At 40.6% G+C, this 23,617-nt stretch overlaps 1 protein-coding gene and 2 long non-coding RNA genes across 3 annotated transcripts; 2 read left to right on the top strand and 1 right to left on the bottom strand.

Moving 5' to 3' along the window:
* Nucleotides 1-708: 708 nt before the first annotated feature.
* On the bottom strand, nucleotides 709-1,677 carry LOC127302867 (uncharacterized). Its single transcript, XR_007853151.1, has 2 exons — nucleotides 1,316-1,677; nucleotides 709-1,224 (listed from the first exon to the last, which is right to left on the bottom strand). It is a non-coding gene; the product is annotated as an uncharacterized lncRNA (long non-coding RNA).
* Nucleotides 1,678-12,041: 10,364 nt separating this feature from the next.
* On the top strand, nucleotides 12,042-14,422 carry LOC139831142 (uncharacterized). The gene is made up of 2 exons (XR_011745809.1): nucleotides 12,042-13,485; nucleotides 13,594-14,422. It is a non-coding gene; the product is annotated as an uncharacterized lncRNA (long non-coding RNA).
* A 5,252-nt stretch (nucleotides 14,423-19,674) lies between these two features.
* LOC139831834 (achilleol B synthase-like) lies at nucleotides 19,675-22,316 on the top strand. The gene is made up of 8 exons (XM_071821182.1): nucleotides 19,675-19,831; nucleotides 20,036-20,134; nucleotides 20,543-20,599; nucleotides 20,929-20,975; nucleotides 21,069-21,212; nucleotides 21,299-21,476; nucleotides 22,050-22,130; nucleotides 22,212-22,316. Exons 1-8 carry the CDS (start codon nucleotides 19,703-19,705, stop codon nucleotides 22,314-22,316), a joined length of 840 nt encoding a protein of 279 aa, XP_071677283.1. The 5' UTR covers nucleotides 19,675-19,702.
* Nucleotides 22,317-23,617: the final 1,301 nt, after the last annotated feature.

Raw genomic sequence — 23,617 nt, 5'->3', positions numbered from 1 at the left:
AATTGAAAAAACTACCCAACTACCCAAGCCCACCACCCACGACCATGACCCAGGTAAAAAATTAGGCATCCTAAAGAAAAGGTAAAAATAAAAGGCCGTGACCCAATTCCCAATCGTTCCCAAGACTATGACCTCAGCGTCCCAAGCCACGCCTCTCTCTTCCTCGTCCTACAGATCGACGACATCTCTCTCATCCCCCGTCACATCTAGAGCAAGGCTTCGCCACCTCCTTCCGTCGTCATGTCCAGCATCGTACGCTGCTGCTCCTCATCCTTGTAGGCCACTGTCGAACGCTTTCGCTCATCCCGGTCACAGCCAGCGTCGGACGCCGCCTCCTCCCGGGGAATTTGCACGTTTGTTGCAATGGTTTATCTTTATTGTGTGGAAGGATTTTGGCGTGCTACATATGGGAGAAACAGTGTGAGTGTGGGTGGGGGGTGGTTGGCACGTGAGTCCGAGAACACTGTTTCTCAAAAAAGGAATATCAAAGTTAAATCCTCGATCCAAACAACATTAACTTAAACATATATATTGGAGTGAATATTTTTAGACAATAACTGTAATTTGCATTTCGAGTAGAAAATACCAAAGTTAAGTCCACGATTCAAACACATTAATTCAAAAAATATATGGTTTTGCATATTTTTAGATAAATATTCAAATTATTTAAATTGAAATTCGAATTTTATGTACATATGCATATACAAATGAAAAAAAACTCCTATATAAATGTGCAAGAATAGATACTCAAATTTCTTCTAAACAATGTACAAGAAGTACACAAAATCTTCTATATACACTCGCGTAGTCACCTATCACAATACAACATTCGGAATGCGCAGCTTGGGTGTAGCACCAATTCAGGTTATCTCTCCACCTTGATTTCAGTTTGTTCGCATTAGTCCTGAACTTCGACTACAAAGTCTGGTACTGAACTTGGCCTGCGCTAGCTAACCGGAGCAGAGCTGGGCGCTGTTGGCTGCCTTAATACAGAACACGCGCGAGCCACGGCTAGATCGGCAACAACAGCCATGCGCGCTGAGGAGCAGCGGCAGCCTGGAGCTCCTGGGGCAGCAGCGTGCGAGACCGCCGTTCCAGATCAGGGCCGCGACGAGCTCCACGCCCGCCCCGCCCTCCTCGGCTACGTCCACAACAGCTTTGTCACCTCCAATCTCGTTCGCTCCTTCGCCGATCTTGTCCATGTCCATCTCGCCCGCGCCGTGGCTGTGTCTTAGAGGCGGCGAGCTGGTTAGGGCGGAGAACAACAGGAGGTCAAGAAAGGGGCCAAATCGGAAGGCGGCGGGACGGGCTGGACCTTAAGGTGAGATATCGGCGTCGGGCGTGTACCGTTCCTCCCGCTGATGAGGAAGTTGGGGCCGCTTGCCGGAGAACAATGGGTGTCATCAGGATGGGGATTGGAAGGAAAACCCATCGAGACATTGTACAAGGGTCTCTGGCGGCGGCGGCCTAGCCGGAGTGTCTCTGGCGGCGGGAAGCTGGACGATGATGGGAGGTTTTCCGACGGCGGTAGGCGCCCAGGAGGAGCGCCGACGGCGCAGGCCTAGCCAGCGGCGCGATGCGCGCCGCTCGTGTCCTTTCGGGCATAGCAGTTCTCTGCTCTCGGCTGGAGAATCAAAAAAGAAAAAATGAAACGGTAAATGTCAATTTGGTGTATTATGTGATTTGGTGGGAGGATAAATCCATCCAATAAAAAGTTGGACGAACGACTGAGTGAGAAACCCTTATTAGGTATATAGATATGCAATAGGGGAAATTTTATATATGAACTATTATTATTAGTTTTATATTTGTTAGTTTTATATGCAATAGGGAAAATTTTATATTTATAAGTTTTATATGCAATAGGGAAAATTTTATATATGAACTATTATTATTAGTTTTATATTTGTTAGTTTTATATGCAATAGAAATAGTTGTATTATTAGGACAAATAGAATGTGATAGAAATAGGATTATTTTTGCAAAGTAGAATGTGATAGGATTATTTTGCAAATAGAAATAGGATTAATTTGCAAATAGAAATATAATTATTTTGAAAATGATATAGCCTGCATTTTGAAATAACATTGTGTGCATTTTGCAGAAAATATGGATTCGCCTACCAGAGACCTAGAACAGGAAGAAATTGTCGAGGGTATAATCCACGACGCCCCCGATGTTGAACGAGCTGAATCTCCGCCGTCGTATCTGAATCCCTCCGAGGATGGAATGGAGGTCGACCGACGTGAGGATGAAGCCGACGCCTACGATGATGGAGAAGCCGACACCTCCGATGATGGAGAAGGCGATAACTCTGATGATGGAGAAGCCAGCGAGGTATATATATATATGAAGTTCCACGATCACTAGTAATATGTGGAAATATTGGAGGGAGCTGTATATATTGAGTTGTATACATATAAATTGACGAATGTTTCTTCTCTTAGGCCTCCACATCGAGCAAAGCTACGAAACGAGGGCCGACCAAAAAGTTGGATGTACGAACGCATTACACATTTGAGGTCATAGCCCCTACGGGCGAACCCAAGTTACCCAAGTAGGCTGCCTCCGTATTTAAGAAACAATGCGGAGTTCTGGTTAGGGATCATGTCCCGATCAGCGTTCGGGAGTGGCATAAGCGCAAAGGGGCGGAAGATAATGAGTATGTCGCCGAAAGGTACAAAGAGGATCTTTGGAATGACCTCATGGCACATTTCAACCTGCCAGAATGCGAGGATACAACCGTCGCTAAAAAATTGAGGGCGAAAGTCAAACACTGGACTCTTAAGAAGATGGCCGAACTGTTCCGGGTGTGGAAGAAAAACTTATGGAACAAGTATCTGAAGAAAAAGAAAGTGCCAGTATTCGAAGGCCATCTATCGAAACAGGAGAATCACTGGAAGGCATTTAAGGAGTACAAGGAGTCAGAAGATGCCAAGACCTTATCACATAAGAACAAGAAAAATGCTGAGAACAAGGTGTATCACCACAAATTGGGGCCAGGGGGCTACGAGACTGCCATGCCAAAGTGGGATAAACAAGAGTAGGATATGCTTGCTACAGGGATCCAACCAGAACCAATCCGTGATGAGTGGGAATTGAGAACAAAAAATTGGTTCCTTGCGCATGGTGGTTCATACGACGAAGAAACAGGGGACCTTCTTTGCAATGATGGTCTTAGGGTATCGAGGAAAAATTGGAAAAAAATAGTGAAAGAAATTAAAGAGGGGAGCAGAAAGTTCTGTCCCGATAGAGAGAAAGACTTGCTGACACTGGTCCTCGGGAATGACGAACACGGAGGACGAACACGAGGCTTTGGCCCTTCTTACCCGTGGTGGCTTGGGTTTGCCAAAGACCAAGATACTTACAGAAGCCGAGCGAGAGCAAAGAAGCGACAAGAAGAGGAGCAAAATGAAAAGTTGAACCAGTTGCTTGCCAGATTTAACCAGCGACAAAAGTGAGGGAGATATGCCCTAGAGGCAATAATAAAGTGGTTATTATTTATATCTTTATGTTTATGATAAATGTTTATATATCATGCTATAATTGTATTAACCGAAACATTAGTACATGTGTGATATGTAGACAAACAAAAAGTCCCTAGTATGCCTCTTAAACTAGCTTGTTGATTAATGGATGATTAGTTTCATAATCATGAACATTGGATATTATTAATAACAAGGTTATATCATTATATGAATGATGTAATGGACACACCCAATTAAGCGTAGCATAAAGATCTCGTCATTAAGTTATTTGCTATAAGCTTTCGATACATAGTTACCTAGTCCTTATGACCATGAGATCATGTAAATCACTTATACCGGAAAGGTACTTTGATTACACCAAATGCCACTGCGTAAATGGGTGGTTATAAAGGTGGGATTAAGTATCCGGAAAGTATGAGTTGAGGCATATGGATCAACAGTGGGATTTGTCCATCCCGATGACGGATAGATATACTCTGGGCCCTCTCGGTGGAATGTCGTCTAATGTCTTGCAAGCATATGAATAAGTTCATAAGAGACCACATACCACGGTACGAGTAAAGAGTACTTGTCATGAGACGAGGTTGAACAAGGTATAGAGTGATACCGATGATCAAACCTCGGACAAGTAAAATATCGCGTGACAAAGGGAATTGGTATCGTATGTGAATGGTTCATTCGATCACTGAAGTCATCGTTGAATATGTGGGAGCCATTATGGATCTCCAGATCCCGCTATTGGTTATTGGTCGGAGTGAGTACTCAACCATGTCCGCATAATTCACGAACCGTAGGGTGACACACTTAAAGTTGGATGTTGAAATGGTAGAACTTGAATATGGAATGGAGTTCGAATATTTGTTCGGAGTCCCGGATGAGATCCCGGACATCACGAGGAGTTCCGGAATGGTCCGGAGAATAAGATTCATATATAGGAAGTCATATTCCAAGTTTGGAAATGATCCGGTGCATTTATGGCAGGTTCTAGAAGGTTCTAGAAAAGTCCGGAAGAAATCACCATGGAAAGTAGAGTCCCGGAGGGACTCCACCTTGCATGACCAGCCAACCCTAAAGGGGAGGAGTCCAAGATGGACTCCCCTAGGGTGGCCGGCCAACCCACCTCAAGGAAAGGTGGGAGTCCCACCTTGGGTAGGACTCCCTCCTTGAGTAGGTTTCCCACATATGGGAGGTTTTAGTGTTGGGGTCTTATTCGAAGACTTGGACTAGAACTCTTGGGGCTTCCACCTATATAATGAGGAGGAGAGGGAGGGGGGCAGCCACTCTTTGGCTCAGCCTTGGCCGCACCCCTTAGAGGGCCGGCGCCCAACCCCCCTCTCTCCCCAAACCCTAGCGGTCTCTCTCCTCCACCACATCCCGCACGCTTAAGCGAAGCTCCGCCGGATTTCTCCACCACCACCAACACCACGCCGTCGTCTTTGTCGGATTCAAGAGGAGCTACTACTTCCGCTGCCCGCTGGAACGGGGAGGTGGACGTCGTCTTCATCAACAACCGAACGTGTGACCGAGTACGGAGGTGCTGCCCGTTCGTGGCGCCGGAAGCGATCGTGATCAAGATCTTCTACGCGCTTTTGCAAGTGGCAAGTGATCGTCTACCGCAGCAATAAGAGCCTACTCTTATAGGCTTTGGAATCTCTTCAAGGGTCAGTCTTGATCATCCCCTCGTTGCTACCGTCTTCTAGATTGCATCTTGGCTTGGATTGCATGTTCGCGATAGGAAAATTTTTGTTTTCTATGCAACGTTATCCTACAGTGGTATCAGAGCCAGGTTTATGCATAGATGGTTGCACGAGTAGAACACAATGGTTTTGTGGGCGTTGATGCTCTTGTTATCTTTAGTTTGAGTACTTTGCATCTTTGTGGCATAGTGGGATGAAGCGGCTCGGACTAACTTTACATGACCGCGTTCATGAGACTTGTTCCTCGTTCGACATGCAACTTGTATTGCATAAGAGGCTTTGCGGGTGTCTGTCTCTCCTACTATAGTGAAGATTCAATTTACTCTTCTATTGAAAACATTAGTATCAACGTTGTGGTTCATGTTCGTAGGTAGATTAGATCTCTCTCGAAAACCCTAAACCACGTAAAATATGCAAACCAAATTAGAGACGTCTAACTTGTTTTTGCAGGGTTTGGTGATGTGATATGGCCATGATGTGATGATGAATATGTATGAGATGATCATTATTGTATTGTGGCAACCGGCAGGAGCCTTATGGTTGTCTTTAAATTTCATGTTGAGTAGTATTTCAAAGTAGTTGTAATAGTTGCTACATGAGGTGAACAACCATGAAGACGGCGCCATGAACCTTGACGCTACGCCGACGATGATGGAGATCATGCCCGAAGATGATGGAGATCATGTCCGTGCTTTGGAGATGAAGATCAAAAGCGCAAAGACAAAAGGGCCATATCATATCACATATGAACTGCATGTGATGTTAATCCTTTTATGCATCTTATTTTGCTTAGATCGCGACGGTAGCATTATAAGATGATCCCTCACATTAATATCAAGATAATAAAGTGTTCTCCCCTCGTATGCACCGTTGTAACAGTTCGTCGCTTCGAAGCATCTCGTGATGATCGGATGTGATAGATTCAACGATTCACATACAACGGGTGTAAGCCATGTTGCACACGCGGAATACTTGGGTTTGCTTGACGAGCCTAGCATGTACAGACATGGCCTCGGGACAACGGAAACCGAAAGGTTGAACACGAGTCATATGGATGATATGATCAACATGTTGATGTTCACCATTGAAGCTACATCATCTCACGTGATGATCGGTTTTGGTGTAGTGGATTTGGATCGTGTACCACTTAACAACTATGAGGGATGTTGTATTAAGTGGGAGTTCATTAGTAATTAGATTAAAACATGAACAAATTATCATAAACATAGTCTGAGTAGTATTTTGAATTAATTTTGTAGTATTGGCATCCGTTTTTCTACTATGCGCTAGTCTTGTTATTGAGATAGAAATACTGTTAAAATCTGACAAGAAACTTTACGGATTGGTACCGTATTGTTAAAGAATCAAGAATTGATTAAGTCCTATTGCAAACTTTTAGTAAACCTCACATTGTTGATTCAAAGAGCTAAGGTTTCAATTAGTACCTAAAGTTATCTTGTCTCCGTCAAACTTGAAGTTCAAATTTGTTTGAAAAGTAAGGAGCTGAAAAATTAGTTTTCAGAAATAATCAAGGTATAAGATATATGTGATATCTAAGACCTTATTGCAAGATGATAGAATATAATTTGGTGAGACTACATAAACTCATAAGTTTTATGGGAATGTATGAAGGTTGAAGACGCCAGGCGTCACAATCCTCCAACTATTGGGGCACTAACAATATTCGCATATCCATGAAGGTATCATCCTTAGTATGCACCGTTGCTAAGACTCGTCGTATCGAAGCATCACGTGATGATCGGGTGTGATAGATTCTACGAGTGCATACAACGGGTGCAAGCCAGATTTGCACATGCGAATATTAAGGTTAAGCTTTATGAGCCTAGCATGTACAGACATGGTCTCAGAAAGTTGTCATGAATTGATGGATAAAATTATGAGTGAAATTGTTCATCGTATTACAAAGTTACTAATAGTGAAATCTAGAACACTTGTCATATGATGATCAACTTCAAAATAAGAACCTCAAGGTTATTGGTATTAGACCAACAAACCTAGAAGTTATTGATATTGAAGTGTTTTTCTGAATAATGAGGAAAACTAAAAGAGAAACTGCAAAAGATATTTTGGCAGAAAGAAAGAAAAGACTAGAAAGTCTAGTTCAGGTGTATATAAATGATATACATGTTATGGTTGTATTCCTAGTTAGGTCACACTATGAAATTCTTGGGTATTAATACTATATTGGTTGGTATGAAGTGTCATACAAAAACAACGCAATACAAGAATACAATGGCCTAAGTGACTGACAAGGAATATGATAGGAATGCACGTCTAGAACAAAATAAAGTGTTATTATGTTCGTCGTTGGCATTCTATCTAGCCCTTAGAATTTATAATAAAGAACTTAATAATTGTTATTTTGCTCTGGTCAAATGAAAACAATGAGTTGTTCAAATTATGACATTACTCCATGTATGATGGATAAGTTATTATAAATCTTAATGGTGAAATACATAACACTGACGCTAAAATGCCATAAGGCAAATGATTTGAATTCCACTTATTTGTGGAACCGACATTTAGGTCATGTTAGAAAGGAATGCATGAAGGAACTCCATGCAAATGGATTTTTGGAGTCATTTGATTTTTGAATCATTTGGCGCTTGCAAATCTTTTCTAAAAAGAATGACTAAAATACCGTTCATAGGCCAAGAGTTGAACGGGCAACTAACTTAGTGGAAACATACATACTGATATATGTGGTTCACTGGGCATAGTTGTGTGCGGGAGATTCTTCTACTTCATAAAAACTTCCAACAATGAATTGAGTATATATATATGGATATATTCAATAAGGAAGAAGTTTGAAACATTTGAATGGATTCAAATAAATTTCAGTATGAAGTGGAAATCATCGTAATAGAAATCAAATATCTATGATTGGATCATGGTGGAAATATTTGAATTACGAGTTTTAGCGAACATCTAAGAGAGTTATGAAATTGTTCTACAACTTACGTTTCTTGGAGTATCATAGTGATGATGAAGTATCCAAGAGATATATCCAAACTTTGTTGGATCAATGATGAGATAAAATATTGATGCCATTATATTTTTGTGGATTATGCTTTAGTGACTACCGCTTTTACACTGAATAGAGCATCATCATGATCCGTTAAAATGACACCATACAAGTTATGGCATGGGTATAAACCCTAATAGTCAACCAAAATCGGATGAATGTCTTTGTTGGTTATCCCAGAGATTTAATTGGGAATTCTTCCCACGAGACAAAGACAAAAGTGTTTGTCAATGTTTCTTATTTCCGAGAAATTGTTTTGAGTGAAGTATTTGAGTGGGAGGACAATATAATTTGATAAGGTTTATGAACCTGAGCATAATGATCAGAGTAGCGCAGCATCGGAATTGGTTTCGGAAGCGGCCACGACGATCATGGCTCTCATGACTACAAAGTGTTTTAGCCATGGAGATCGAAGTGCATATTGAACCTTGTAGGTATGGTTTACTTTGTGATCAAATAAATGATTTGTGGACAAAGGATTGATTTTAAACAATGATAAACCAACTACAAACAAAGAAGTTATGATGGGCCCTGACTCCGTTAAAATGGCCATACGCCATGAAATCCATAATAGATGAATACTTTTTTGAAAGTAAATGGATCTATAGACTTGGATGATATATCATTAAAGAAGCTCGACTTGTCGAAAAATTGTTTACGACAAAGTTCAAAGAGTTGACTACAATAAGATTAGATCTTCCGTAGCAATGCTTATAGTCTATGTGGATTATTCTAGTAATCACTACATATTTCTTTTATGAGATATGATAGTAGGATGGCAAAATACACTACTTAACAGAAGTATGTATACAACCAATTGTTTTGCTAGTCCGTAGAATACTAGATAGGTATACGAACTTCAATTGGATGAAGTGAGTATTACGGAGTTGGAATCTTCACCAGATGAAATAGTCAAAGAGTTTTTGATTTCATCAGAGACGATGAAGAGGCTTGCGTTTGCAAGAAATTAAGTGGGAGCGCTGAGACATATTTATAATACTTATGTAGATGACATATAGTTGGTTATAAATGATGTAATTATATACTTGATTAAAAGGTTTCATTGAGAAATTAACTTCAATGAAAAGATAATTACTGAAACAAATTTAGTGTCAAGATCTATGAAGATAGATTGAAACACAAAATAAGTTTAAGTCAAAGTACATAGAATGGATATTGAAATAGTTCAATATAGAAATATTAAGAAGATGTTCTTGTCATGTAAAGTTTTAACAAGACTTGAGTGTATCTGACACTCAAAGAGTAAAAACACATGAGTGATTATAGATCACGAATAATATGTACACAATCAGATATCATGTGCTATAAAGTGTTATGAGCATTTACCAGAATGATTCATATGATGATCATTGGACGACAGTAAGAATATCCTTGAGTACTTTAGAAGAACTAAGGATATATATATATTTTTGTATGAAGAAATGACAAACAAATCGCTGTAAGGTGTTACACCAATATTGTTTTTGTCACATATAAAATATAATTTCAATCTCAAATTAGACTAAGTGTTGTTTAAAAGGTAGCACAATGAGCTAGAAGTTGTCTATGCTAGATTTAGAAGAGTTCTAAATATTGTGATGGATTCTACAAAAGAAGGCAGAGTATGTCATTGTTTTGACAATGACAAAGGATGTTAAGTCAAGAGGTTCTTTGAGAACTTGGTGTAGTTCCGACAGAGTCAGAACTTTGAAGCTATATTGTGTGTGACAATATTAGTGACATATTTCAGACCGCGGAATTAAGGTTCCACCAGAAGACCAAACATATTTAAATGCCGACTCATTTGGAAATGAGTGATGCGTTGAGACGCAAATGAATTACAAAATACATACGTTTCTGAGCGTGTCAGATCCATTGACTAAAAACCTCTCCCGTGAGCAATACATGATAAAGCACCATAAGGCCAAGGTGTTATATCTTTACAAATGTAAACTAGATTATTGACTCTAGTGCAAGTGGGAGACTGAGGGAGATATGCCCTAGAGGCAATAATAAAGTGGTTATTATTTATATCTTTATGTTTATGATAAATGTTTATATATCATGCTATAATTGTATTAACCGAAACATTAGTACATGTGTGATATGTAGACAAACAAAAAGTCCCTAGTATGCCTCTTAAACTAGCTTGTTGATTAATGGATGATTAGTTTCATAATCATGAACATTGGATATTATTAATAACAAGGTTATATCATTATATGAATGATGTAATGGACACACCCAATTAAGCGTAGCATAAAGATCTCGTCATTAAGTTATTTGCTATAAGCTTTCGATACATAGTTACCTAGTCCTTATGACCATGAGATCATGTAAATCACTTATACCGGAAAGGTACTTTGATTACACCAAATGCCACTGCGTAAATGGGTGGTTATAAAGGTGGGATTAAGTATCCGGAAAGTATGAGTTGAGGCATATGGATCAACAGTGGGATTTGTCCATCCCGATGACGGATAGATATACTCTGGGCCCTCTCGGTGGAATGTCGTCTAATGTCTTGCAAGCATATGAATAAGTTCATAAGAGACCACATACCACGGTACGAGTAAAGAGTACTTGTCATGAGACGAGGTTGAACAAGGTATAGAGTGATACCGATGATCAAACCTCGGACAAGTAAAATATCGCGTGACAAAGGGAATTGGTATCGTATGTGAATGGTTCATTCGATCACTGAAGTCATCGTTGAATATGTGGGAGCCATTATGGATCTCCAGATCCCGCTATTGGTTATTGGTCGGAGTGAGTACTCAACCATGTCCGCATAATTCACGAACCGTAGGGTGACACACTTAAAGTTGGATGTTGAAATGGTAGAACTTGAATATGGAATGGAGTTCGAATATTTGTTCGGAGTCCCGGATGAGATCCCGGACATCACGAGGAGTTCCGGAATGGTCCGGAGAATAAGATTCATATATAGGAAGTCATATTCCAAGTTTGGAAATGATCCGGTGCATTTATGGCAGGTTCTAGAAGGTTCTAGAAAAGTCCGGAAGAAATCACCATGGAAAGTAGAGTCCCGGAGGGACTCCACCTTGCATGACCAGCCAACCCTAAAGGGGAGGAGTCCAAGATGGACTCCCCTAGGGTGGCCGGCCAACCCACCTCAAGGAAAGGTGGGAGTCCCACCTTGGGTAGGACTCCCTCCTTGAGTAGGTTTCCCACATATGGGAGGTTTTAGTGTTGGGGTCTTATTCGAAGACTTGGACTAGAACTCTTGGGGCTTCCACCTATATAATGAGGAGGAGAGGGAGGGGGGCAGCCACTCTTTGGCTCAGCCTTGGCCGCACCCCTTAGAGGGCCGGCGCCCAACCCCCCTCTCTCCCCAAACCCTAGCGGTCTCTCTCCTCCACCACATCCCGCACGCTTAAGCGAAGCTCCGCCGGATTTCTCCACCACCACCAACACCACGCCGTCGTGCTGTCAGATTCAAGAGGAGCTACTACTTCCGCTGCCCGCTGGAACGGGGAGGTGGACGTCGTCTTCATCAACAACCGAACGTGTGACCGAGTACGGAGGTGCTGCCCGTTCGTGGCGCCGGAAGCGATCGTGATCAAGATCTTCTACGCGCTTTTGCAAGTGGCAAGTGATCGTCTACCGCAGCAATAAGAGCCTACTCTTATAGGCTTTGGAATCTCTTCAAGGGTCAGTCTTGATCATCCCCTCGTTGCTACCGTCTTCTAGATTGCATCTTGGCTTGGATTGCATGTTCGCGATAGGAAAATTTTTGTTTTCTATGCAACGTTATCCTACAAAAAGGAGCAGCAGAAGCAGATTGACGAACTTAGAGGAGTACTGCGCCCGCCACAAGATCCTGCACTCGATATTACCGCCGGCCCATCTCAGCGGAAAAGCAGCGTGGCTGACTCGTAGGCCCCGGCTGACAATGCACAACGGATGATAGAGGGCGGTCCCGGCTACCCCGTGGATGGAATCAAGGAGTCAATATCTTGTGAGCTCCATCAGAGATTTAAGAACATATCCATGAAGGTGGCGGTCGGACAAGCTTTACCTTGTCCACCTGACGCACGCTGGCATGGCCGTGACATTCCAGCTGGCTATGCTAAAGTTGTGGTGGATGAAATCGTAACGGGGTTTAATGAATTGGAGCTTGACATCCCTGGACCTGAAGATGAGAAGACACTCGGAGAAATAGTGGGTGGAGTCATTCTATGGGACAAGAACTACATCAAGCTTCCAGGCTCGGCGCCAAGGACAACACCAGTACCACCTCCGAGTCGTCGCATATCACCTACACCTCCATCACCTCCAAGAAGCCCACCCCATGACTACGGCCACCACAGCGCGAGTCCATCTCGATCTTCGCCGCCGGACTTGGGTCGGCCGTCTCCGCCGCCGCCGCCCGCGAAGCGTGCCAATAAGAATGCTCCGTCGATGAGTTCTAACCGACGACGGAGCCCCCCAAAGCAAAAAACTGTCGCCCCTCCCAAAGGTACCTCATCCGAATCTTCCCATCAGACCTTACGATCTTACCCCCGAGGAAAGCGCACGGATCGCAAAGGAACATTATGATGCGCAGATGAAAAAGAAGAAACCCGAGCCCCCCTCCCCCCCGGTATACACCGACAAGCAGAAAAAACTATGCAAATTACTTTCTGACCCTGCCATCGCAATATGACTTGCACCATAAGCCTGATGACTATCTACGCACAATGCAGAAGAAAGTGAAAAAGAGCAGACGTTCCCCAGCTCGGAGAAGTGGGAGCAAATCAATGAGCAGTGCAAGTGAGAGCAAATCAATGAAAAGTGCAAAGCGGGAAAAGATCAGACGTTTCCCAGCTCGGACAACAGGCCAAACAATCGATCCCACCCCTCAAGGTGTTATCTGGAAATGTTCCTCCCCGGTGCGGTAGCAAAGTATGGAAGAAGCAAAGAAGTGGGCGACTGAATGGGGTATGAGTGTTGACGAAATTATGGCTTCCCAAGACGAGTTGTTTCCCAAGGCTGTTGTAGCCCCTAAGCCTAAATTTGTCATGGGGGAATCTCTTGTCATCAAAGAGAGGTTGCAAGAACTGCCAACACATATGCGTTACTTGTATGCATGGTACCTGAATGCCGCAAAGAATGGGAGAATAATGATCGTGGTGACTGTCCCACGGGAGTACTATGGCCGACCCGAAGAGATCCATGTTGAGTTTGACGAACTCTTCCAGATGCAAAATTGCGAAGCCCTCGACAAATCTCTCATGAGTTGCTATTGTCTGTAAGTTGTTCAATTCGTTGTCTACATATAAGTTGTTCAGTTATTTCAGTTGTTCCGTTCATTGCATGTAATTATCCTCATTATATCCTTATCTACTCTATTATGCAGAATGAAGATCCTGGTCTGTAAAAATAAGGGCATCCTAAATGTTGGGTTCATTGACCCAGATAAAGTACATATACATACGCTAACTAGTAAGCCCAAGGAGACGGAGGAAAACCTTCTAAGGTTTCTAAGGGATCAAAATTTCTGTGACCACATACTGTTTCCTTACAACTTCAGGTGACGATCTAACTCTGTTGTGTCCATTCACTCACAAGTTTAATTGATGAGTGATACGTCTCAAACGTATCTATAATTTCTTATGTTCCATGCTAGTTTTATGACAATACTCACATGTTTTATTCTTACTTTATATCATTTTGATGCATTTTCCGGTACTAACCTATTAACAAGATGCCGAAGCGCCAGTTCCTGTTTTCTGCTGTTTTTGGTTTCAGAAATTCTACACAGGAAATATTCTCGGAATTGCGCGAAACAAAAGGCCACGTCCCTATTTTTCCAGAAGCTTCACGGAGTCCGAAGGAGAGACGAAGGAGGGCCACAAGCTGGCTGATGCGTGTGGTTGGCACGTCCGTTGGGAACCCCAAGAGGAAGGTGTGATGCGCACAGCGGCAAGTTTCCCTCAGTAAGAAACCAAGGTTTAATCGGACCAGTACGAGTCAAGAAGCACGTTGAAGGTTGATGGCGGCGAGATGTAGTGCGGCGCAACACCAGTGATTCCGGCGCCAACGTGGAACCTGCACAACACAACCAAGATACTTTGCCCCAACGAAACAGTGAGGTTGTCAATCTCACCGGCTTGCTGTAACAAAGAGTTAACCGTATTGTGTGGAAGATGATTATTTGCAGAAAACAGTAGAACAGTATTGCAGTAGATTGTATTTCAGTAAAGAGAATTGGACCGGGGTCCACAGTTCACTAGAGGTGTCTCTCCCATAAGACGAACAGCATGTTGGGTGAACAAATTACAGTTGGGCAATTGACAAATAAAGAGAGCATGACCATGCACATACATATCATGATGAGTATAGTGAGATTTAATTGGGCATTACGACAAAGTACATAGACCGCCATCCAACTGCATCTATGCCTAAAAAGTCCACCTTCAGGTTATCATCCGAACCCCTTCCAGTATTAAGTTGCTAACAACAGACAATTGCATTAAGTATGGTGCGTAATGTAACTAGTGACTACATCCTTGAACATAGCACTAATGTTTTATCCCTAGTGGCAACAGCACAACACAACCTTAGAACTTTCTCACATCGTCCCTGTGTGTTAATGCGAGGCATGAACCCACTATCGAGCATAAATACTCCCTCTTGGAGTTACAAGCATCTACTTGGCCAGAGCATCTACTAGTAACGGAGAGCATGCAAGATCATAAACAACACATAGCATAACTTTGATAATCAACATAACAAGTATTCTCTATTCATCGGATCCCAACAAACGCAACATATAGAATTACAGATAGATGATCTTGATCATGTTAGGCAGCTCACAAGATCCGACAATGATAGCACAATGGGGAGAAGACAACCATCTAGCTACTGCTATGGACCCATAGTCCAGGGGTAGACTACTCACACATCACACCGGAGGCGACCATGGCGGCGTAGAGTCCTCCGGGAGATGATTCCCCTCTCCGGCAGGGTGCCGGAGGCGATCTCCTGGATCCCCCGAGATGGGATCGGCGGCGGCGGCGTCGCGGGAAGGTTTTCCGTATCGGGGTTCTCGGTACTGGGGTTTTCGTCACGGAGACTTTTTATAGGCGAAAGGGCAGGTCAAGAGGCGGCACGGGGGCCCCACACCACAGGGCCGCGCGGCCAAGGGGGGGGCTGCGCCGCCCTAGGGTGTGGCCCCTCCGTGGCCCCTCTTCGTCTCTCCTTCGGACTTCTGGAAGCTTCGTGAGAAAATAGGCCCCTGGGCTTTGATTTCGTCAATTCCGAGAATATTTCCTTACTAGGATTTCTGAAACCAAAAACAGCAGAAAACAAAGAATCGGCACTTCGGCATCTTGTTAATAGGTTAGTTCCAGAAAATGCACGAATATGACATAAAGTGTGCATAAAACATGTAGATAACATCAATAATGTGGCATGGAACATAAGAAATTATCGATACGTCGGAGACGTATCAGCATCCCCAAGCTTAGTTCTGCTCGTCCCGAGCGAGGTAAAACGATAACACAGATAATTTACGGAGTGACATGCCATCATAATCTTGATCATACTATTTGTAAAGCATATGTAGTGAATGCAGCGATCAAAACAATGTATATGACATGAGTAAACAAGTGAATCATATAGCAAAGACTTTTCATGAATAGCACTTCAAGACAAGCATCAATAAGTCTTGCATAAGAGTTAACTCATAAAGCAATAATTCAAAGTAAAGGTATTGAAGCAACACAAAAGAAGATTAAGTTTCAGCGGTTGCTTTCAACTTGTAACATGTATATCTCATGGATATTGTCAACATAGAGTAATATAATAAGTGCAATAAGCAAGTATGTAGGAATCAATGCACAGTTCACACAAGTGTTTGCTTCTTGAGGTGGAGAGAAATAGGTGAACTGACTCAACATTGAAAGCAAAAGAATGGTCCTCATAGAGGAAAAGCATCGATTGCTATATTTGTGCTAGAGCTTTGATTTTGAAAACATGAAACAATTTTGTCAACGGTAGTAATAAAGCATATGCATCATGTAAATTATATCTTATAAGTTGCAAGCCTCATGCATAGTGTACCAATAGTGCCCGCACCTTGTCCTAATTAGCTTGGACTACCTGGATTATCACCGCAATACATATGCTTTAACCAAGTATCACAAAGGGGTACCTCTATGCCGCCTGTACAAAGGTCTAAGGAGAAAGCTCGCATTTGGATTTCTCGCTTTTGATTATTCTCAACTTAGACATCCATACCGGGACAACATAGACAACAGATAATGGACTCCTCTTTTAATGCTTTAAGCATTCAACAACAATTAATTCTTTTCTCATTAGAGATTTGAGGATGTTTGTCCAAAACTGAAACTTCCACCATGGATCATGGCTTTAGTTAGCGGCCCAATGTTCTTCTCTCACAATATGCATGCTCAAACCATTCAACTCAGTGTAGATCACCCTTACTTCAGACAAGACGAACATGCATAGCAACTCACATGAAATTCAACAATGAATAGTTGATGGCGTCCCCAGTAAACATGGTTATCGCTCAACAAGCAACTTAATAAGAGATAAAGTGCATAATTACATATTCAATACCACAATAGTTTTTAAGCTATTTGTCCCATGAGCTATATATTGCAAAGGTGAATGATGGAATTTTAAAGGTAGCACTCAAGCAATTTACTTTGGAATGGCGGAAAATACCATGTAGTAGGTAGGTATGGTGGACACAAATGGCATAGTGGTTGGCTCAAGTATTTTGGATGCATGAGAAGTATTCCCTCTCGATACAAGGTTTAGGCTAGCAAGGCTTATTTGAAACAAACACAAGGATGAACCGGTGCAGCAAAACTCACATAAAAGACATATTGAAAACATTATAAGACTCTACACCGTCTTCCTTGTTGTTCAAACTCAATACTAGAAATTATCTAGACCTTAGAGAAACCAAATATGCAAACCAAATTTTAGCATGCTCTATGTATTTCTTCATTAATGGGTGCAAAGCATATGATGCAAGAGCTTAATCATGAGCACAACAATTGCCAAGTATCACATTACCCAAAACATTTATAGCAATTACTACATGTATCATTTTCCAATTCCAACCATATAACAATTTAACGAAGGAGAAACTTCGCCATGAATACTATGAGTAGAAACCAAGGACATACTTGTCCATATGCTACAGCGGAGCGTGTCTCTCTCCCATAAAGTGAATGCTAGGATCCATTTTATTCAAACAAAACAAAAACAAAAACAAACCGACGCTCCAAGAAAAAGCACATAAGATGTGATGGAATAAAAATATAGTTTCAGGGGAGGAACCTGATAATGTTGTCGATGAAGAAGGGGATGCCTTGGGCATCCCCAAGCTTAGACGCTTGAGTCTTCTTGATATATGCAGGGGTGAACCACCGGGTGCATCCCCAAGCTTAGAGCTTTCACTCTCCTTGATCATGTTGCATCATACTCCTCTCTTGATCCTTGAAAACTTCCTCCACACCAAACTCGAAACAACTCATTAGAGGGTTAGTGCACATTATAAATTGACATATTCAGAGGTGACACAATCATTCTTAACACTTCTGGACATTGCATAATGCTACTGGACATTAGTGGATCAAAGAAATTCATCCAACTTAGCGAAAGAGGCAATGCGAAATAAAAGGCAGAATCTGTCAAAACAGAACAGTTCGTATTGACGAATTTTAAAATGGCACCAGACTTGCTCAAATGAAAATGCTCAAATTGAATGAAAGTTGCGTACATATCTGAGGATCACACACGTAAATTGGCTTAATTTTCTGAGTTACCTACAGGGAGGTGGACCCAGATTCGTGACAGCAAAGAAATCTGGAACTGTGCAGTAACCCAAATCTAGTACTTACTTTTCTATCAACGGCTTAACTTGGCACAACAAAACACAAAACTAAGATAAGGAGAGGTTGCTACAGTAGTAAACAACTTCCAAGACACAAAATAAAAACAAAGTACTGTAGGTAAAAATATGGGTTGTCTCCCATAAGCGCTTTTCTTTAACGCCTTTCAGCTAGGCGCAGAAAGTGTGTATCAAGTATTATCAAGAGACGAAGTTTCAACATTACCTTGGGCTTTACCCTTACCTTTCTTATTGTTCTTCTTTCCCTTTGGTTTAGGAAATGTATGAGTTTCCCCCGGTATAGAGGTGAATTTCAGAGTGCCTTCTCCAACATCAATGACTGCTCCCAATAGTTTCAGCAGGGATCTTCCGAGTGTGAGTTTTCCTGTTTCAACAACAAGATAATCAATGGATATTGTTCTTCCAAGAATGGTTGTATGCACACCTGCGGCTATTCCTTTAGGAATTATAGTAGAGTTATCAATGAGAGTTATTTCTTCTCCTCCTTCCTCGACTCCCCAAAGTTTCAAATATTTATAAATACTTTCAGGCATAAGGCAAAATTCATACATAATATCACAGTAGGCATGGAGAGTTCGATCACCGATGACAATTTTAATGGCAGGATCCCACATTGAGAGTTTAGAGTTCACTAAAACTTGTTCAAGACGATTACGAACGTGGCAATAATTATCATTCAAGCAAGATGTACTTATCTCGAGATTATTTAATCTACTATAAATGCTAGTGAGGACTGAATCAAAGTTATTAGCTGAATCATGTGATGCAACCAACTTCTTTATGGCATTAAAAGCTTGATCCCCATTGCAATGAAGGAAATCTCCTCCCACTAAAGTATCTAAAGCATATCTATAGCGAACCATAAGACCAAAATAAAAATTACTGAGGAGCAAACTTAGAGTCATTTAAGGTTCAGTTTTACGATATGAAGTAAAAATTCTAGACCAAGCATCCTTAAAACTCTCCTCATCCCCTTGTTTAAAAGTGAAAACTAATTCTTCAGGCGAAGAAGTAACAGGTTCAGAGCTAGACATGGTAACAAAAGTAACTAATTTTTTTTTTTTGTATTTTAATATAGAGTGCAAGACAATAAAGCAAACTAGATAGAATAAATGCAAGTAAACTAATTTTTTTGTGTTTTTGATATAGCAAACAAGATAACAAGTAAAGTAAAACTAGCAACTAATTTTTTTGTATTTTGATTTAGTGCAGCAAACAAAGTAGTAAATAAAACTAAGCAAGACAAAAACAAAGTAAAGAGATTGAGAAGTGGAGACTCCCCTTGCAGCGTGTCTTGATCTCCCCGGCAACGGCGCCAGAAATTTGCTTGATGCGTGTGGTTGGCACGTCCGTTGGGAACCCCAAGAGGAAGGTGTGATGCGCACAGCGGCAAGTTTCCCTCAGTAAGAAACCAAGGTTTAATCGGACCAGTAGGAGTCAAGAAGCACGTTGAAGGTTGATGGCGGTGAGATGTAGTGCGGCGCAACACCAGTGATTCTTTGTCACCTTCTAATCATTTGAATTGTCAAAGTAAGAATTGTTGAACATAAAATTAACACAATGTGCATGTGCATACATGAAGGTTCTTTGGAATCATCCTGGCGATGAAAGTTACTCACATCGCCACAGATCGAAAGGTTCATGGACCCTTTCGAGTGCGGACAATGGTTGGACTGTATCAGACACTACTGCAGAAGCACTTAAGGTTATTACATTTTTATTTAGTTTCTTGTCCTAATATCAAAAGGTAAAGTTTGTTATTTGCTAGTAAGTAGTAAGTACTATCATATAACCTTACTTAATAAGTAATATCCCACAAGATGATACACTAACAGAAAGCTCACTTTGTAAGTTGTTTATTCTCTTAATTTCTTATATGCAAGAAGACCTTACATAATTTCATTTACAGGCCTTACTTTTGCTGTCAAAGATCTCTAGCAACCTTGTCGGTAACCCAATAGAAATCGAAAGGGTGCATGATGCTGTTGATTGCCTTCTATCTTTTCTGGTACAAATTTTCCAAATCAATTCATGCAACATGAATGATTTTGCAATTTCTTAGCATGTGTTATTATATCTATGAAAATTGTAACAGTCTTAAATGGTTATGTGTATGTATGATAAGAAATTTCAAATGTTAGTAGTTATGTCTAGTGAGGAGATATGAAACAAATCTATCCTACAAAAATTATGGTGACACCATGTATCTAAATAATTTGGCAGCCTTAGTTTATGAATTTTGCAAAATCAAAATGCATTCACAAGTTTGCATAATGTTCCGGCATCTTTAGATAGTAATTAGGAGATCTGATAGTTACTATAACGCATATCATGTCCGTTTAATTTTTTTCCATATTCACTGGCATTGTTCTAAGGTGTGAAGGTCTGGTTAACAACTTACCATTATTCCTTGTAGAACAAAGATGGTACCTTTTCTACATATGAATGTAAAAGAACTTCTGCTTGGATAGAGGTAAGATTTTACAAACTTCTACTCTTGTCTTTATGAATGTAGGGTGAACCATCAAGATTATAGTGACCCACTATTTCAGTATTTCTTACATCCTAACATTTTTTTTTATCTTGTCGTTGCTTCATTTGTTACAATATCATGACATTTCTCCCATATTAACAAACTTGCAGCTCTTAAATAAAATACTTATGCCATATATGACTGCAAATATTAATAGATTAATTATTTTTGGCATGTTTTGATGGTCTTATATTCAATAATTTACCCTGCATGAGTCATATCCCAAAATTTTATAGCTATGTGCTAATGTGTTCCTTTTGATGATCTAGGTCCTCAATCCTTGTGAGAGTTTTCCAAACATGATCGTTGATCATCCGTAAGTGATGCGTGCAACAAACAGACAATTCTAATAAAACTCTTTTCATTTGAACTAGAGAAACAAACTCATTGCGTATGATTAAATTGGCAGATATCCCGAATGCACTTCATCGGTTCTTCAAGCTTTGATGTTGTTCAAAGAACTAGATTCTAGTTACCGTACTAAGGAGATTGCAACATGTATAAAAAACGCAACAACATTTATTGAGAACACACAAGGAGAAGATGGTTCATGGTTTGTCATAGTCTTGTGTTACTACCATACAAAAAACATTCTTGCTTCTCTTTAGAAACTCCATAACACAATAAGTATTTTGGCAGGATAGGAACTTGGGGTGTGTGTTTCACCTATGGAGCCTTCTTTTCAGTTAAAGCATTAGTTGGTGCTGGAAGAACATACGAGAATAGTTGTTCCATCAGGAAAGCATGTCACTTTATATTATCAAAGCAGCTCATTACTGGTGGATGGGGAGAAAGTCATGTATCTAATGAAGCAAAGGTAAACACTATTTGTTTTTTTATTGTTTCTTTCATTTATGATTGCTCATAATAAAAATATATCCGTTTGTGGACAATATTGCTTCCAGATTAATTTATAAGATGCACTCTGTTGAAATTGTGGTTAATAAGCATGAGGTTGAATTGAAGGCATCGCTCACTGGATTCATCTTATATATATGGAACTTCTATCTTAGCATGTTATCATTCCATTTCATAAGAAACAAGCTATGCTCCATTATAATTTGATTCAATACTCCCTCCTTACCACAATGTAGTGCATATTAGTTCTTCAAAGTCAAACGATATAAACTTTCGTAAAGTTTATTGAAAAAGAATCAATATGTACAACACCAAAATATATATTGTATTAATATACATCATTATGAATCCAATAATATTAATTTAGTATTATACATGTTGATACTTAAATTATAGACTTTACATTACGTGACTTCAAAATACGTATACACACTATATTTTGGCAAGGAGGGAGTAAAATATTAAATTATGTTTCTAATTATCAATACTACATGTTTAATTTTCACTAAATTGTACTCCGTTATGAAAATAGGTGTATGTAAATATCGAAGGTGACCGTGCTCATGCAGTGAATACTTCTTGGGCAATGCTGACTTTAATATATGCTGGACAGGTACGTTCAATACGTCTAATTCAATTGTGGCATGAATATGATGTTTATCAAACTAATATGATTTACTTACTTGCATACCAGATTGAACGAGATCCAACACCATTGCATCGTGCTGCAAAAGAATTGATCAATATGCAGATGGATACGGAGAATTTCCCAACAAGTAAGTTCCCTTTTGATTTGTGATAACACCATTATGAAAAATTGTTAGCTTCATTTTCGGTTTCAGCGGTTATTTGATAGATGTTGTGTTAGAGACTTTGAAAAATGTCGTACAATTATGATGTACCGATATTAGATCATCCATAGGGACTATGTAATCGTGCTTGCGTTTTGATGATAGGAACACGTTGGATGCTTCAACTGCTCCCTTTTCTTCAACTACCCCAACTACCGCAACTTGTTCCCCATTTGGGCTATTGGGGAGTACCGGCGTCATCTTCGTGCGAAAAACATAAATGGGGGTGCATACTCATCATGAGGAACATGTGTTTAACGTTGCATGAACACTCAATCTTTAGCTTCAAAATTGTTGCCAAGAACTTAATTTGGTTATATCTCCAAAAGATGTATCAGAAGGGGTTTACTTTCTTTAGCATATACTTTATGAAGTAATACCGTAGTGCTTTACTTTAAATCTTGATACCCATAAGATAAGTTGGTGTTGTGCTATATCTTTGGGAAGATGCATACATAGAGGGTTCACTTTGTTATGAAAGAAGCATATACATGATCATTATAGCACCTTCACTTGACATGATCTAAATAGTACATAAGTGAATTGAAAAAACTACCCAACTACCCAAGCCCACCACCCACGACCATGACCCAGGTAAAAAATTAGGCATCCTAAAGAAAAGGTAAAAATAAAAGGCCGTGACCCAATTCCCAATCGTTCCCAAGACTATGACCTCAGCGTCCCAAGCCACGCCTCTCTCTTCCTCGTCCTACAGATCGACGACATCTCTCTCATCCCCCGTCACATCTAGAGCAAGGCTTCGCCACCTCCTTCCGTCGTCATGTCCAGCATCGTACGCTGCTGCTCCTCATCCTTGTAGGCCACTGTCGAACGCTTTCGCTCATCCCGGTCACAGCCAGCGTCGGACGCCGCCTCCTCCCGGGGAATTTGCACGTTTGTTGCAATGGTTTATCTTTATTGTGTGGAAGGATTTTGGCGTGCTACATATGGGAGAAACAGTGTGAGTGTGGGTGGGGGGTGGTTGGCACGTGAGTCCGAGAACACTGTTTCTCAAAAAAGGAATATCAAAGTTAAATCCTCGATCCAAACAACATTAACTTAAACATATATATTGGAGTGAATATTTTTAGACAATAACTGTAATTTGCATTTCGAGTAGAAAATACCAAAGTTAAGTCCACGATTCAAACACATTAATTCAAAAAATATATGGTTTTGCATATTTTTAGATAAATATTCAAATTATTTAAATTGAAATTCGAATTTTATGTACATATGCATATACAAA

The sequence above is a fragment of the Lolium perenne genome, chromosome 5 (genome assembly GCF_019359855.2).
Source record: "Lolium perenne isolate Kyuss_39 chromosome 5, Kyuss_2.0, whole genome shotgun sequence".
Lineage (NCBI taxonomy): Eukaryota > Viridiplantae > Streptophyta > Magnoliopsida > Poales > Poaceae > Lolium > Lolium perenne.
Note: the sequence above shows the minus strand (reverse complement) of the source record. Positions and strands in the feature narration are given on the sequence as shown.

Bases quoted from the DNA above. Each gene is read 5' to 3' on its own strand.
- LOC139831834 (XM_071821182.1), top strand. From the start codon at position 19,703: ATGAAGGTTCTTTGGAATCATCCTGGCGATGAAAGTTACTCACATCGC. The intron at 20,976-21,068 runs GTAAGTGATGCG...TTAAATTGGCAG, and splicing joins AACATGATCGTTGATCATCC to ATATCCCGAATGCACTTCAT. The intron at 21,213-21,298 runs GTTTGTCATAGT...GTATTTTGGCAG, and splicing joins CAAGGAGAAGATGGTTCATG to GATAGGAACTTGGGGTGTGT.